Source organism: Brachyistius frenatus, unplaced genomic scaffold, assembly GCF_029030835.1.
Source record: "Brachyistius frenatus isolate BFR_SWC_R1_liver_20210118 unplaced genomic scaffold, ASM2903083v1 Contig_169, whole genome shotgun sequence".
Lineage (NCBI taxonomy): Eukaryota > Metazoa > Chordata > Actinopteri > Embiotocidae > Brachyistius > Brachyistius frenatus.
The window spans coordinates 766,111-779,717 of NW_027210768.1; the positions used below are offsets into that span (position 1 = coordinate 766,111).

General features: G+C 38.7%; 1 protein-coding gene across 1 annotated transcript; it reads left to right on the forward strand.

Annotated features, from left to right (window-relative positions):
• Window positions 1-3,336: 3,336 nt before the first annotated feature.
• On the forward strand, window positions 3,337-12,287 carry nfkbie (nuclear factor of kappa light polypeptide gene enhancer in B-cells inhibitor, epsilon). Its single transcript, XM_069717128.1, has 6 exons — window positions 3,337-4,123; window positions 8,012-8,114; window positions 9,168-9,378; window positions 9,787-9,875; window positions 10,605-10,853; window positions 11,389-12,287. The coding sequence occupies exons 1-6, from the start codon at window positions 3,807-3,809 to the stop codon at window positions 11,455-11,457; spliced, it is 1,038 nt and encodes a 345-aa protein (XP_069573229.1). The 5' UTR covers window positions 3,337-3,806; the 3' UTR covers window positions 11,458-12,287.
• Window positions 12,288-13,607: the final 1,320 nt, after the last annotated feature.

The following is a 13,607-nucleotide window of genomic DNA, read 5'->3' on the forward strand; positions in this document are numbered from 1 at the left end:
GACGACAGACAGCGGCACGTGTGAGCTGCCAGTCCGACACCACAATGTAAATAACACCCACAGTACGTGTTCACGTAAATCACAAGAGCGCAGAGAGGCGCTGCTGCACAGGGGAACCACCCCCCTGCATACCATTAGCTGCATGACCTTGTCTCTGGTCTCAATCTGGATTAAAATACCTCCTTTAAGAAAATTATGGAGGAAATAATAATTAAATTTCAGTTCGACAGGCCAATTCTTTGCCAATTATGTCATAATAGATTAAAATAAAGTTCACTTCCATAGTAAGATAACATGAGACATACATGGAGAGGCAATTTAGGGAAAGACAATGTGTACAATAAGAAAGCAACAATTCTTTTCATTTGATGAAGTTTATGATGAGATAGTTGAAACTGAGTCAGACACTTTTGTTAAATATTTAAGATTTAAAGCGTTCATTTTACACGAGATTATTTTAGTGAGCTTTTGTGCTCTGGTTGATTAGAGTTCAGCTGTTGAACACTTACTAATGAACCCATAGTGTTACTGGTAGTGAAACATAAAACACCCAAAACACGCAAGACTTACAGTCCGTTTGTTTTTATTCATAAACTGTAGTAAAACACTGTGCTCTGCAGTTTATTCGCATAAACATTGAAAATACTTGCTTTATTCAGCACTGAGAGATCAAATACTTCTTTGTGTTTGCATTTTGTTATGGATGTAATTCTTTACTCCTTCGCCCTTTTTAACCCATAAACAGACAAGCACAGGCTTTGCTCTTTCTTTTAGATAGATAGATAGATAGATAGATAGATAGATAGATAGATAGATAGATAGATAGATAGATAGATAGATAGATAGATAGATAGATAGATAGATAGATAGATAGATAGATAGATAGATAGATAGATAGATAGATAGATAGATAGACAGATAGACAGATAGATAGATAGATACTTTATTAATCCCACAAGGGATTTTTTTTTCCGCTACAGTAGCATTATAGGAACAGGAAAGCAATAAAACAACAGTAAAATATTAAATATAAAATGCACAGTATATACAATAAATAGAATATTATTGATGACAATTTTTTTTATTTTGATCTGAAATTTGGCCAAAGTCCACCTGAATGTGATTTTATTCAATATTGTGACCAGAGGAACAAATGGCATTGCCCCAATGAGTTGTAGTAAGACGACAAATTCCGCTTTTTCACGTGAAATACAAGACAAAAGACAAAACAATTAAGCTACAAAAACATTCTTTGTTCCTTCCTTTGTACTATTTACACAAGAACCCGTTCGCTCACAATCCTGGCACACAAGCCTGTGTTTATCATGACCCACAATATGGACATTGGACCGGACTGCTGGCATACAGTGAAATAAGTAAACAACAGTGGATGACTTGAAAACAGATGGCAGCTCTTGGCAGCAGGAAAGGTTTCTGTCTGACAGTCTCTGACAGTTAGTATTGTTTTATAGACTGAATATATTTATGATGAATCTGGTCCTCTAAAAGCTGCAGCTGTGTAAGTGAGCCCTCTAAAGGCCAAACCACCACAAGCATTTTAAAAAAGAAAGAGGAAAAGAAAAGACTGCTTACATTTATTATTGTTTCTTGTGCATAGGCCTTGACCCCAGACAGGAAGCAATTGCCAGTTTGGTGTACTTTGCACCTTATTGAGACTTAACTTAAGTTATTTTTTTGAACAGCGAAACCATAGAGGTACCCCAGGAGTATGCAAAACACCTATACACATTGTGTAGTTATGAATGGCATGTCAAAGTACAGATAGTGGCTGTAGTTGCTTCTAGATGAGTGCTCATAGCACACAAATTACAGTATTAATGATCTCTCTGTGTCACTGTCAAAGAGAGCAGGACGAGATTTAAATAAACCAAGTTCAGGTTCTGCAGCTTCTCAGAAAAATGCCTAAAGGCCCATGAATAATGGTGCGACTGCGGTTTCTTGTTGGTGCCACTGACAATACCAAGGAATAAGACTTCCGGTGTTGACTTCCAAAATAAAACAAACTTGTTTTGAACGTGTGCCAGTGGAATTGTTGTACGACTTTACTGCTACAACAAGTGTTAGCATGTACTTATTACACATTTGAATTAAATAACTTTATTTCCATTACGTAAGAAACACTAAAAAGTTTTGCAGTGAACAATTTATTTATGAAGATGTGAGACTTTCTTGCCCGAAAAAGTTTTAAGCACCATATCATTGCATTTTCCAGTTTTAGTTCTCCATACAACTCGTGTTTGCTGACATATAGACCATCGGACTATGAGAATCGTCCTGTTAATGTTATGATGCCGTTTAAGTCAGCTTTGCTTGACCTTGTCTTGACCTCTAAACAATAATGCATCTTTCACTGCGATGAATTATGCAACTCATGCAGTATTATGGAAATACTGAATTCTAGATTCCACAGTTTCAAAAGTTGTTTTATTATTTAAAATTTTAATATTTTACTAATTCAGTTAAATGTTCAGTTATCCACACCAAACTTTCTATAACTCTGGAGCATTTGTCCTTTTATGGTGAAGACTACAGCCTTTCAGAAAAACAGAGACTCGCAAACCAAACATAGGAAATCCAAACCAAAAGACGAGCAATGATTTTACATTTCTTTGTATTACAATTTGTCATATTTTTGAATGACATAAAGTTAGGGTTGCAGTTATTGTTGGATGGTTTGTAATCTCACATTTCTTTACACTTTTAATAACAGACCAGATTAATCCCGGTTTTACCCCCAGTAAAATTCTGGAGGGAAATAGTTTGATGAGAATTAGGGGGTTATAAAATGTATTTATTCAACAATATTTAAAAAAAAAAAAAAAAAAAAAAAACCTAATTAGTAAATAAAAATGTATAAATAAAATTATCTGAAGTGTTCAGATATAGGCTATATAGAATACTTACAGGCTTTATTTTTGATTGCAGCACAAGAAATTTTCTCTCAAAACTTCCAATGCTCCCATAAAAAACATACAATTTTGTATAAATCTTTAAATTTTAATGTCTTAAATCTAGAAAACACACTGGAATGAGTTACTTGTTTAAACTAAAGCGCCCAAATCGTGCTGATTAATTTTAATAAGGAACACAACTGAAGAAGAAATCAGTGGCTTCCAAAAATATATTGCAGAATGATTACTTTTGATATAAACTAGGAATACTTTTCCGTAAACGCGCTAAAACGTCCTCTCGAATTGTGGCGATTTTTTTTTTTTTTTTACATTTATTTTGAAAATCATCTCACTTCCGCATTTGATATGCCTACGTAACTATTAACGTGTTTTCTCGTTTGTGTGTGTGAGCGCGTGTCTGCGGCTGTGTGTGTGTTCGTTCACGCGCACTGGGGATTCCCCGCGTGACAAAAACAGCTCTGCCTTTCACATGTCAGCTCTTCCCCTTATCGCCTTTCATTGCTCATCTGCTCTCCGCCCGGAGCTCGTGCTGTTACCGGATATCTCGTCGACGGGCGACCGTTTCGCCTCATTACGCTCGTGTTGAACTTATTTCACCGAGTCTGGGATGACCTGCCATGTTTTGAAACTTTTTAAAAATCGATCGAAGCCGAGCGCGAGGTGAAGTCTCGACGGTTAGTGGCATGAAACGCGGCGGCTCATTCGTCTGGTTTCACAAAGGAGCGGTGGTTTCCTCAGGTGTCCGCAGGCTGTCCTCGGAGTCCGGTCACATCACCGAGCACCGAGCGGCGACGACAACCCGCTAGAAGCCTTTAAATCCTCGGGGAAGGCGGGAGGGGGAGAAGCCCAGCGAGGCCACCAGCCAGCGCCACCATGGCGACTGGCGAATGCGGTAAAGATGACTTGCTGGAGGAGAACCGCACAGACTCGGGCATCGACTCGTACCGCTCCATACTGAAGTCGGAGGAGCCCCGGGAGCCGAGCAGCGACTTCAGCGGGCCGAGGGACAAGTTTTCCAGCGGGGAGGAGCGCCTCGACTCAGCCTACGGCTCCTCGTCCATCACGGTGGAGAGTCTGTCGGAGATAGTGGAGGACTGCACGCTTTCCAGCGCCAGTGAGGAGCAAGCACAAACCTCTGAACTCTCTGAACAGGACAACTTGCTCACTACTATTACAGAGGAGGGAGACACGTAGGTTTTTATTTATTACCACAGTTTTTCCTCATTTTTTTTTTTTTTTAAGTTACCAGCTTGCCAGAGTCTAAGCTAAAAGTGGTCTGCAGTCAACTGGAATTAATTAAACTTTTTACCAGATCTGATCAATTAATTTGCATGTCGCCCACCTACTTCTTTCTGAGCATAATCATATTAACTATGATGACCTGTTCTGTTTGCACTCCCATGATGCTCTTTTCATGAGTGGATGCAACTAATTATTATTTTAATAATGTATTAATCTGCTCATTATCTCTGTGATCTGTCGATAAATACCCCATATGACAATTACTAATGTTTTGTGTTGAAGGTATATGATTTATAGTGATAAAAGCTGCAAATTCTAACATTTTGTGGGCTGAAATGAGAGAATATTTGACTTTATTGCATGAACAGAGGCCACAAATGATTTAAAGATGATCAAAATAGGTGCTGATTGATTTTCTTTTGGTTTACCAATCAATTAATAGCAGCTATTCTTTTCATTTTTATTTCACTGGAGATGGTGAACCTAAAATGGAGTCTGTAAATGACAGTGAATGTGAGGCCTTTTTTCCATGATACTGATTTTGAAGGGGATTTCATAGAAGTGCGATACTGCAGATTATTATTGTTTTTTTTAATGAACTTTGTCCATGTCATGAATGTGGACGGTCTCCTGTGATGCGTCTCAGTCAGAAAACAGAAGTGAAACAGATAGGCCTGGACTTCCCCCTGCAGCACAGACAAAGCGCATGCTGTGAGGTAGCAGTACGGCTGGCTTTTGATCCAAGAAACTTGTTGATCAGGATAGGACAGTGTGTACGCATTTGTTTTATTCCCACAATTCACCAGCCTCTCTCTCTCTCCTTTTTTTTTTTCTTTTTTCTAAAAGGCAAGACGTCTATAAATGTGAAGGGTTACAGTTCCTTCGAGCTTCTGTTCGTTTCTCAGTTTGAGTCAGTGAAACTGCAGCTTTTTTTTTGCACACAATCTAAAAACCTCAACCTCCAGCTTTACCAGCCCATGCAGACCTTCTGGTGGGACCCACTCATCATCTAGTGTTGCTGTGTCATGCAGTCGGTTTTGACTGTGAAACAGACTGGTTAATGAGTCCTGCAGCCACCAACCAAATTTAATCCAGTGACTGATGAAGTCACAGCCTTGCTGAAGTGTTGTTGTGTCTCTCTGACCTCTTTTCATTTCCGCTTGTCGATTGTTAGGGCCACATGGTTTCATTCTCACAAGCCTAACTTTAGATACCTGGGAAGGGGAAAAAAAAAAACACCTGAAACGCGCCACACTGTGCTGCTTAGACTGACAGAGAATCATGCAAATGCTCATTTTCCCCTGTGGGATTTTTTTACTTCTTATTCATTCATGTCTTATTCAAACCAGGAAGTCCCTTTCACAGCAAGGCGTTTGCTCACAGGGTTGAATATCTGCTGGTGCAGAGCCATTAGTCTGCAGACATTTATATCAGTCTGTGATGAAACGGATCTGGAAACGTTACTAAAATACTTTTTTCACACACTTGTATCATTATTTAAATAATTCATTGATGGATTAATCTATTTTTACTCTGACATTTTAAACCCAAACTGTTTTTGTTTATTTTTTTAAGCAGTTTTTTGGTGTTTAGTGATTTTCCTTCAAATGAAAATGCCCTGCACAGTTTTCTTCATTTTTTTTTTTTTTTTTTTGTCTGAAAACAGTGGAAAAAACCAAAAATATTCAGATTATTATAATTTACTTGAAGAAACATCAGACAGTCCTCTGCTGGAACCAGCACTGGTTTGACATTAAGCCATTAAGCTTGGGAAAACAACTTAATCCATTTTTCAATAGCAATTTTACAAGCTATTTTTCTATCTCGGAGAGTTTTCCTGCAGGCTCGAAGGAAATTGCCTCTATTTGACAGCATTGTGAGGTTGGCAGTTTATCATCAATGTGATTTCTACCCTTAATATCATTTTTTTTATATATATATATATATGTTCAAACTAATTTCAATAATAAACTTTAACTTAAATAACCTTTAAATATTCAAACAGATAATATATATATATCTGTATATGTATTTAATTCAAAGTGCAATATTTAAAACATCCAAGTATTGTATTATTTCTTGGTACGTTAAGAGATAGTGAATCACTGTTTGCCATCAGGGCTATCAGAGTTTTCTGATTGCTGATTATAAAGTTAAATTCGTACACTCAGTAGATTAAATATAATTGCGATCGTTTCAGCCGATAGTTACATTATAGCTTGTTTATCTCATTCTAGCCAGGAAACGATAAAAGCATTCACGACGTGTTTTTCACTTCGTGTTGGTGGTTTGTTTGATACATAAAGTTGTTTCAGTTTCGTAGATGACGAGTTAATTCAGATAATCACATACAGCTGATGTAACGTTATGCTACAACGTTAGCTGTGTATGCAACGATAACATCCATAAACGGCTGTTTATTTACCAGTCGATTCTATTAAGAGGTTAAAATGCACCACGTCTTCTTCCTCTTGTGTTGGACTGAGGGGCAGACTGGACATTTCAGTGACTCACTGTCGCCTCTTGAGGTGTGGGTTGGTATTACGCGATAGGATGAGTCAGGGCTAGCGTTAGCGTAACTTCAGTAGATCTGTGCGACACAATACTGACATTTTTGCCAAAATGTCAGAACAGAATTTATTTTATTTTTTTATGTTTTGTGGATAATTTCAGTTAATTTTTTAATCTTTTAAGGTGAATTTTTTTTTTTACATAATGCAGCTTTAATTAACAGGTTTGTAAAGCGCCAGTATTTTGTCAACCATTGCACAGAAATTGCAGGCAGGCGTTATATTAGACACGATGACATTATTCACTTAATATTCTTTTGGTAATGATTATGTGCCGCATTGCATGTTTTTTTCTGTAGTGCTGGGTTTAAATCTGAAGGAAAGTAGCACAGCCACATTTAACGTTTATGAAATCAATTGATTAAATGTCATTTTGTATGGCAGGTTTTTTTTTTTTTTTTGATATGTAAAATTAGAAGTCTGACATTTTTAGTGACTGGTTCAAAGCAGAACGTTGAATGAACTGTCTGTGCAGTGAGACGTTGTGGGAACTTTTGATCCCACACTGTCTGGCTGAATCAAACTGTGGTGTCCAATTCGTGGTTAAATGACATTTAGTCTGAAAGAAGAAGCGCTCGCTGCTAAACTTTGAGAGCACAGAAACTGCATTAACGTACATTTAGCAGTAAAACAACATCCTCGTGCTGTTTGGTGGCTACAAATCAGCTTCAACCGTTAACGTGTATTCTGAAATTGTACAAATGAAGTCAAAAACGAGAAGCCAGACTTCGATTTGAACCGGTTGAAATCCTTCATGAGAGCCTTGTTGTGTTTTTCTTCTTCCATTTCCTGCTTTGTGCACATTTGTTTGCTACAACTTCCCACTCAGGTTTCGAGGTTAAGTGTGTTTTTGTTTTTTTGTCATTTGCTTTAAGTGTTTAAACTGCAGCCTCCAAGGTTGGCTCCACTCACAGGTGATTTCTTCATGTGCCTTTAATGTCACAGCTTGCGCTATCTTCTCCAGAAAGTCTTTTGTTGCTCAATGTCACCGCCACTCAATCTTGCCATTCAGCCCACTGCGCGCTGCATTTCGAGGGAGTCTCGAGATGAATACTGAGGAAAATTGTGATGCAACATTTTTCTGAAATACATTGTTTTTCTCTGTTACCTAAAGTTAGGTGTTTTTGTTTTTTTTGTTTTTTTTTGGGGGGGGGGGGGTCAGTTGCTCAATATAAGATCAAGTAGGCCAGACAGGGTTTTTTTTGTTTTGTTTTTTTTGCAAATATAACGAGTGAAGATGTTTATTTTTCTTTGCCACTCCTGTAGAATCCTGCACCTAGCGATCATCCATGAAGATAAATTCATTGCTCAAGAGTTGATACAGCTATTCCCAAAAGAAGTCCTGGACATCCAAAACAATTTATACCAGGTGAGTGCAACGTGACTTCTTCCAATACAAAAGCACACTGCAGCTTCTGCTGGAATTTTTCAATCCAAAAGTCCTTCCTCATTGTCAGTATCTTTATTGTGGAAGCAGTGGCATTATTTTTATCTCTGTACTTCCAGAGAACTGTTGTTCCTCTTTATTTGCAGTCCGTCCTCTCTCAGGGACGTCATTGTGGGTGGTTCCTGCGTTAGCTCATCAGGGACTTTGAATGGAAACTCCCCTCCTCTACCTCAAGTAGAAATGGAACCACAGGGAGCTGGGGAGTGTATCCTTGTGTGGGTTAGGGTGGTGGATTTGTTCCAGAGCTTTGAGAAATCAGACCAGAGACTTAAACCTGAAGACATAGTGAACGGACAGACCTGTCACAATGAAACATCTGAAGTCAAGACTCAGCACTTCTCGAAGTGACTCGGTTAACTTTGGGCAGAGGTCGTTTTGGTTGCCTCATTTCCCCTCGGTAGTCATTCCAAGACCTCAGATTTCGACACATTATGAATTCTTATGAACTCCTTAAGGTGTTATAGAGAAAATGCACCCTTTGGTTGAGGCCTTTTTCGCCTGGTTTAATTTTGCTGGTTTAATGTGTTGCACTGTTACAATGGAGTCTTTCTGTAGAGTTCTGAGAATAAATAATGTGCATTAAAAAGATTTAGAGGTATCAGAAGGCAGTGCAACCACAATACTTGTTTGCTTTGGATAGAAAAGGCAACTTTCTCTGCTGGAATAATTCTCTGTTGTTCTCTTTATTCACACGTATGACAGGACTGTAGCTGAAACTCTGTTATTGTCATCATGGAGTATTGAATTTACATTTTTAAATGATTTGCAGAAAATAGCGGCAACTGTTTGCTTTGTCCAACTGAAATCTGGAGATATTCAATTTACTCATCTTTACGGGACAAAACGAGGCTACAACTAGTAAATGTTTGGTGTTTTTGCTTGATAGATAACTGAAATGATAAATGGCATTAGATATAACCAGAGACATGCAGTTTTGATTGCATTGCGCTTTCTTTTTTTCTTGGTGGTCCTCAGAGCCCTCTGCACCTGGCCACCTACCTGAACTTGACAGACGTGGTGAAGGGCCTGGTGGGGAGGGGGGTCAGTCTGGACCTGCAGGACCAGGACGGGAACACGGCGCTCCATGTGGCCTGCCATCGTGGGCAGACGGAGTGCGCCACCGAGATGACCAGAGACGTTTCCCCGAGCAAGCTAGCGCCAATCCTCGAGACCCAAAACTGGAGAGGTGAGGAAAAAAATTCATCTTGTTGTTATTTAGCGTCTTTGTACGCGTCTGCATCATCTGTGGGATTATTTGTCAGTGGGTTCTGCTGGAATTAAATTTCCCAGATTACACAACTCTGAGTGTCCTGACGTAAAACCGCTTTTCGGTGCTTTTAAGGTGAAGCTTTAATGTAGTGCACTCTTTCAAGTACATAATGAACTAGCATGACTTTGCTCAAACTGTAGCATTAAAGGAAACATGAACATTTGGACACGAACCAAATAATTATTTCTTTCATCAGTGTCGATCCATCTTCTCCTGGTCTCAGTTTGTCATTTAGAAAAACACTATATTTTTACAGTGCATCTCTTTATTTACTTGGAAAAGGAACCCCATGTTCCACATTTCAAACAAGATGTGTACTTGCAGGTCTCGCTTGTCTTCACTTGGCTGCACTGAACAGGCAACATCATATTCTGAAGATCCTGATGAAAAAGGGAGCAGACCTGAATATCCAGGTTAGTCTGTGACTCCTTACTTCAATGCCTCCATTATATTTTTTTACTTAATTCGTACGAAATCTTTTAATAGACAGCAGATGTCTTTATTTGTGTTTGTATGTAATTCAGTGTGAAATTACTCTACAAATGAGTTTCCGATTGTCCCTGTTTTCACACAGCGCACCTCCACCTGCAGCCAGCTGACCCTGACTTTGTATGAAAGTCATGTTTATTTAGTCTCTGAGAAGGGTTGCCCTGAATATTTGATGCCCTAACGTGCCCGTATTTATAATCTTACACTGGTCCATCTCAAACTCTGTTTACTGCGTCTGGCATAATGTTGTGTTCCTGTCTAAAAGTCTGCTGCACCTGTGCAATGCTGATAGTGATACGCGCTGAGCTCAGGCCTTCCTGCAGGATTCAGGGAGACATAATTAGATTTGAGATATGATTAGGCCGGGCTGGGCAGCAGCTCTTAACTTTCTATTGATGGAAGGGAACATGGGAGTCGGTCCCTACCCCAGAACTACCCCAGACATTCCTCTCAGTTTGAATCACTGGACAAACATATCACTCTGCCTCACGTCCAGTGTATTGAATCTATTATAATTATCATTATAATTTGAGCTATTACGTTCAATCCTTTTGCGCTTGCAGAGTGCAAAATTACAAAAAGAAAGTCTGTAGGTATAAAAAGAAAACTTAAAAATGAACTATATGAATGAACACATTTTTCTCCCCTTGCAGGAAGGAACCAGCGGCAAAACGGCTCTTCACCTGGCCGTCGAGCTGCACGACGTCGCGTCAGTGAAGCTGCTGCTCAGCAGGGGAGCCAATGTGGACGCTGCCATGTTTAACGGCTGCACGCCCCTGCACCTCGCCGTGGGGAGACAGGATGCCGCCATCGCTCACCTCCTCTGCCAGTCCGGGGCTGACACGATGCTGCGAAACATGGAGGATGAGACGGCGCTGGATCTGGCTGATGGCAATGATGATGTAAGCGATCATAAATGACGTTTTCTGGGGACAGCCGTCTTCGGGGTAGATCACTCTGCAACGCACCATAACAGCAATTTCCCCGACTGAACAAAACTAATCTAACAAATACCCAACAGATACAAACCACATTTCACGAATCTACACTATTCATCTAGATTGTGTCCACAGACAAAAACTGTGGTGTTATTTTTGAACCGTCCTCACTTTTAGCTCCTACATTTATATGATTCAATATGATATAATAATGTTTATTAGCAAGACATTGAGACTTGAGTGCCACAGACAGGGTAGACAGCCGCAGAAAGGGTGGGCTAAAAAATTTAAATAATCTAAAAAAATCCCCCTTTATATGAAATCACTCTTTATCACATCAAAGTATTGGGATATATTATAATATAATAATAAAAGTCCCCTTCCATGACTTGCACAAATATTGTTTGTCAGATATTTTTCTGTTCATTTGGAGAGGATAGAAATGATCAATCACAGACAGCATCAATAAAATCTGACCTTTTGTATCTTTATCTTTCAGATTCTCGCTCTATTTCCTTTTGATGACATCCAGATCTCTGGGAGGTCGGTGGTTGGTGTGAAGTTTTGAGCTGAATCATAATCATAAACGACAGTCTTTAATTTGTCCGGAGGCTCACTGCAGCTGCAACCTTTGATTTAACAGAAAACAAAAAGCTGTAGTTAAGCTGAAAGGTTTTGATTAAACGGTGACTCTATTTGTAGTGTACTCTAATATCTAGATTATATAAATCTTACTTCCGTCTGACAAACCAAGTGATTCTGGTTAATTGGACACTGATAAAGAAAAACAGAGTCACTGGCTCAGATATTTTGCTTCTTTTCGCTTGCCTCAGGAGGGTTCGTAAAGCCGCCTCACTGTGAGTGCCAAACTTTCCATCAACGTGTTCAATGCCCACAGAAAAATTCTACCTCTTTATCATTATGACCTTGTTTCAATGGCACCATGCAAACTGCATTGTTTCACAGTTTGTCAAACTTTATCAGTGCGATGAGCCTTATAATGTGATGGAAGTAAGATTTTTTTTTTTAAACTCTGAAAATGTGCCTTTACACCGTAGTACGCAAAGAGACTTTTTGAGTAATGCAGTCAGAGGCAGAGAAAAACGTAATGTTCATATGCTAAATGAAAAATGTAAATCCCTCAAAGACAAACTGATCGCATCCCTGCTTTTGGTAGAAAAGTGAAAGCCCATATAGAAATGTAATATATAACACAAAACGCAGCTTCCTCCTTTTGATTTTTAGATTTGCTGCTTCATGTTGTGAAACAGTTTTCTCTATTTATCTCATCTTATCCTTCATCTGCAGGAAACTGTCATTGTTCCTTTGTGTGTAATCACACTGGCCTGTCTAGTTAATATAAGCAATGTGTTTGTTTATTTTGTAATAAAATGAGAAAAAAAACTCGCTGCATGTTGTGCTCTTTTCTGGGTTAAGGGAGTTCTACACGATCTATTCCCTCCGTGTTTATCAAAGCTTTATAAACGATATTTCAGACATGCACACAAACAGGTGATGCAAAAATGTATTGTAGATGCCATTTGACTGAAAGAAGAACCCTTGCGGTCCTTTTTTTATTATTATTATTATTGTTGTTATTATTATTATTATTATTATACCAGCTGTTCATATACAGTAAACCACTGCTGTGATTTATATGACTTCCCACAACTTACAGAAAACATATCCTTAATGACAGACTTCTTTTCTTTGTTTCCTTTCAGCTGCTTTTGCAAGGTGTATCTTTTGTTTTGCTTTAAATGCTTTCTTCCTGATGGCTGCTATAACACAATGACTGTGGGGCGGCTGGAAATTCCACTCAGCTGGATCTCCGCTATAAACACGAGACCCACAGAAAAACAGGTTCACTTCATGTTTATGTAAGAATATTGGCTGGAATAACGCTTTGGTAATTACACAAAGTAACTTTCCTTTGATGAGGCGAGGGGTTGTGGCAGTTGGACTATAACAAGGGCATGTGCACAAACACAACTTATTATGGTGACAGCCACTAAACAGACCAAGGTTTTGTGGTCTACAGCCAGAACTGAGAGTTATGAAACTCTACCTACTTCCCCATTCAACCATGGCCTGGGAAACTCTTAAGCTATTTGTGTCATGTACAGTACAGGTGATGCTGGAGTTGCCGCAGGCTAAAAGGTGTTGTTTCAAGTATTCTATCCCATTAGTTCCTTCTCAAAAAGAAACTGGTATTGTTTTAATAATACACAAATATGACAGTAACGTGAGCCTGAAAGTACTGCCCAGTGCTTAAATTATATGTGCTTTCAAGATGCATTTTAATAAGTGAACAGTAAAATGTATTTTTCTTTTGTTCAGAACAGAAAGTAAACTCTGTTAACAGTGTATTGCTTTAACAAGACCGCCCTGCAGAATTAAAAAAAAATAAATAATAATAATCCTTTAATACTGTTGGAAATAACTTAATTGCTACTGGAAAACCAGAATTTCCATTATTGCAAAGATGCACCATGGAGACATGAAAACAGTGAAAGGCACCGCACTTTGTAGACCAATGATATGTTCATTTAAGAAATGTGTTATATATGAATTGTTCTGTTATTCTTTGGTATTTTGTAAAACAGTAATGTTATAATGTGTAGGCCTGGTTACAAATTAACTGCAGCATTGAGTCTTTTATTCTGCAATATATCTTTTGTTATTTTATTTTTTTTACTTACTTACTTTACATCTAGG

Bases quoted from the DNA above. Each gene is read 5' to 3' on its own strand.
- nfkbie (XM_069717128.1), top strand. From the start codon at position 3,807: ATGGCGACTGGCGAATGCGGTAAAGATGACTTGCTGGAGGAGAACCGC. The intron at 4,124-8,011 runs GTAGGTTTTTAT...CCACTCCTGTAG, and splicing joins ATTACAGAGGAGGGAGACAC to AATCCTGCACCTAGCGATCA. The intron at 10,854-11,388 runs GTAAGCGATCAT...TTTATCTTTCAG, and splicing joins TGGCTGATGGCAATGATGAT to ATTCTCGCTCTATTTCCTTT.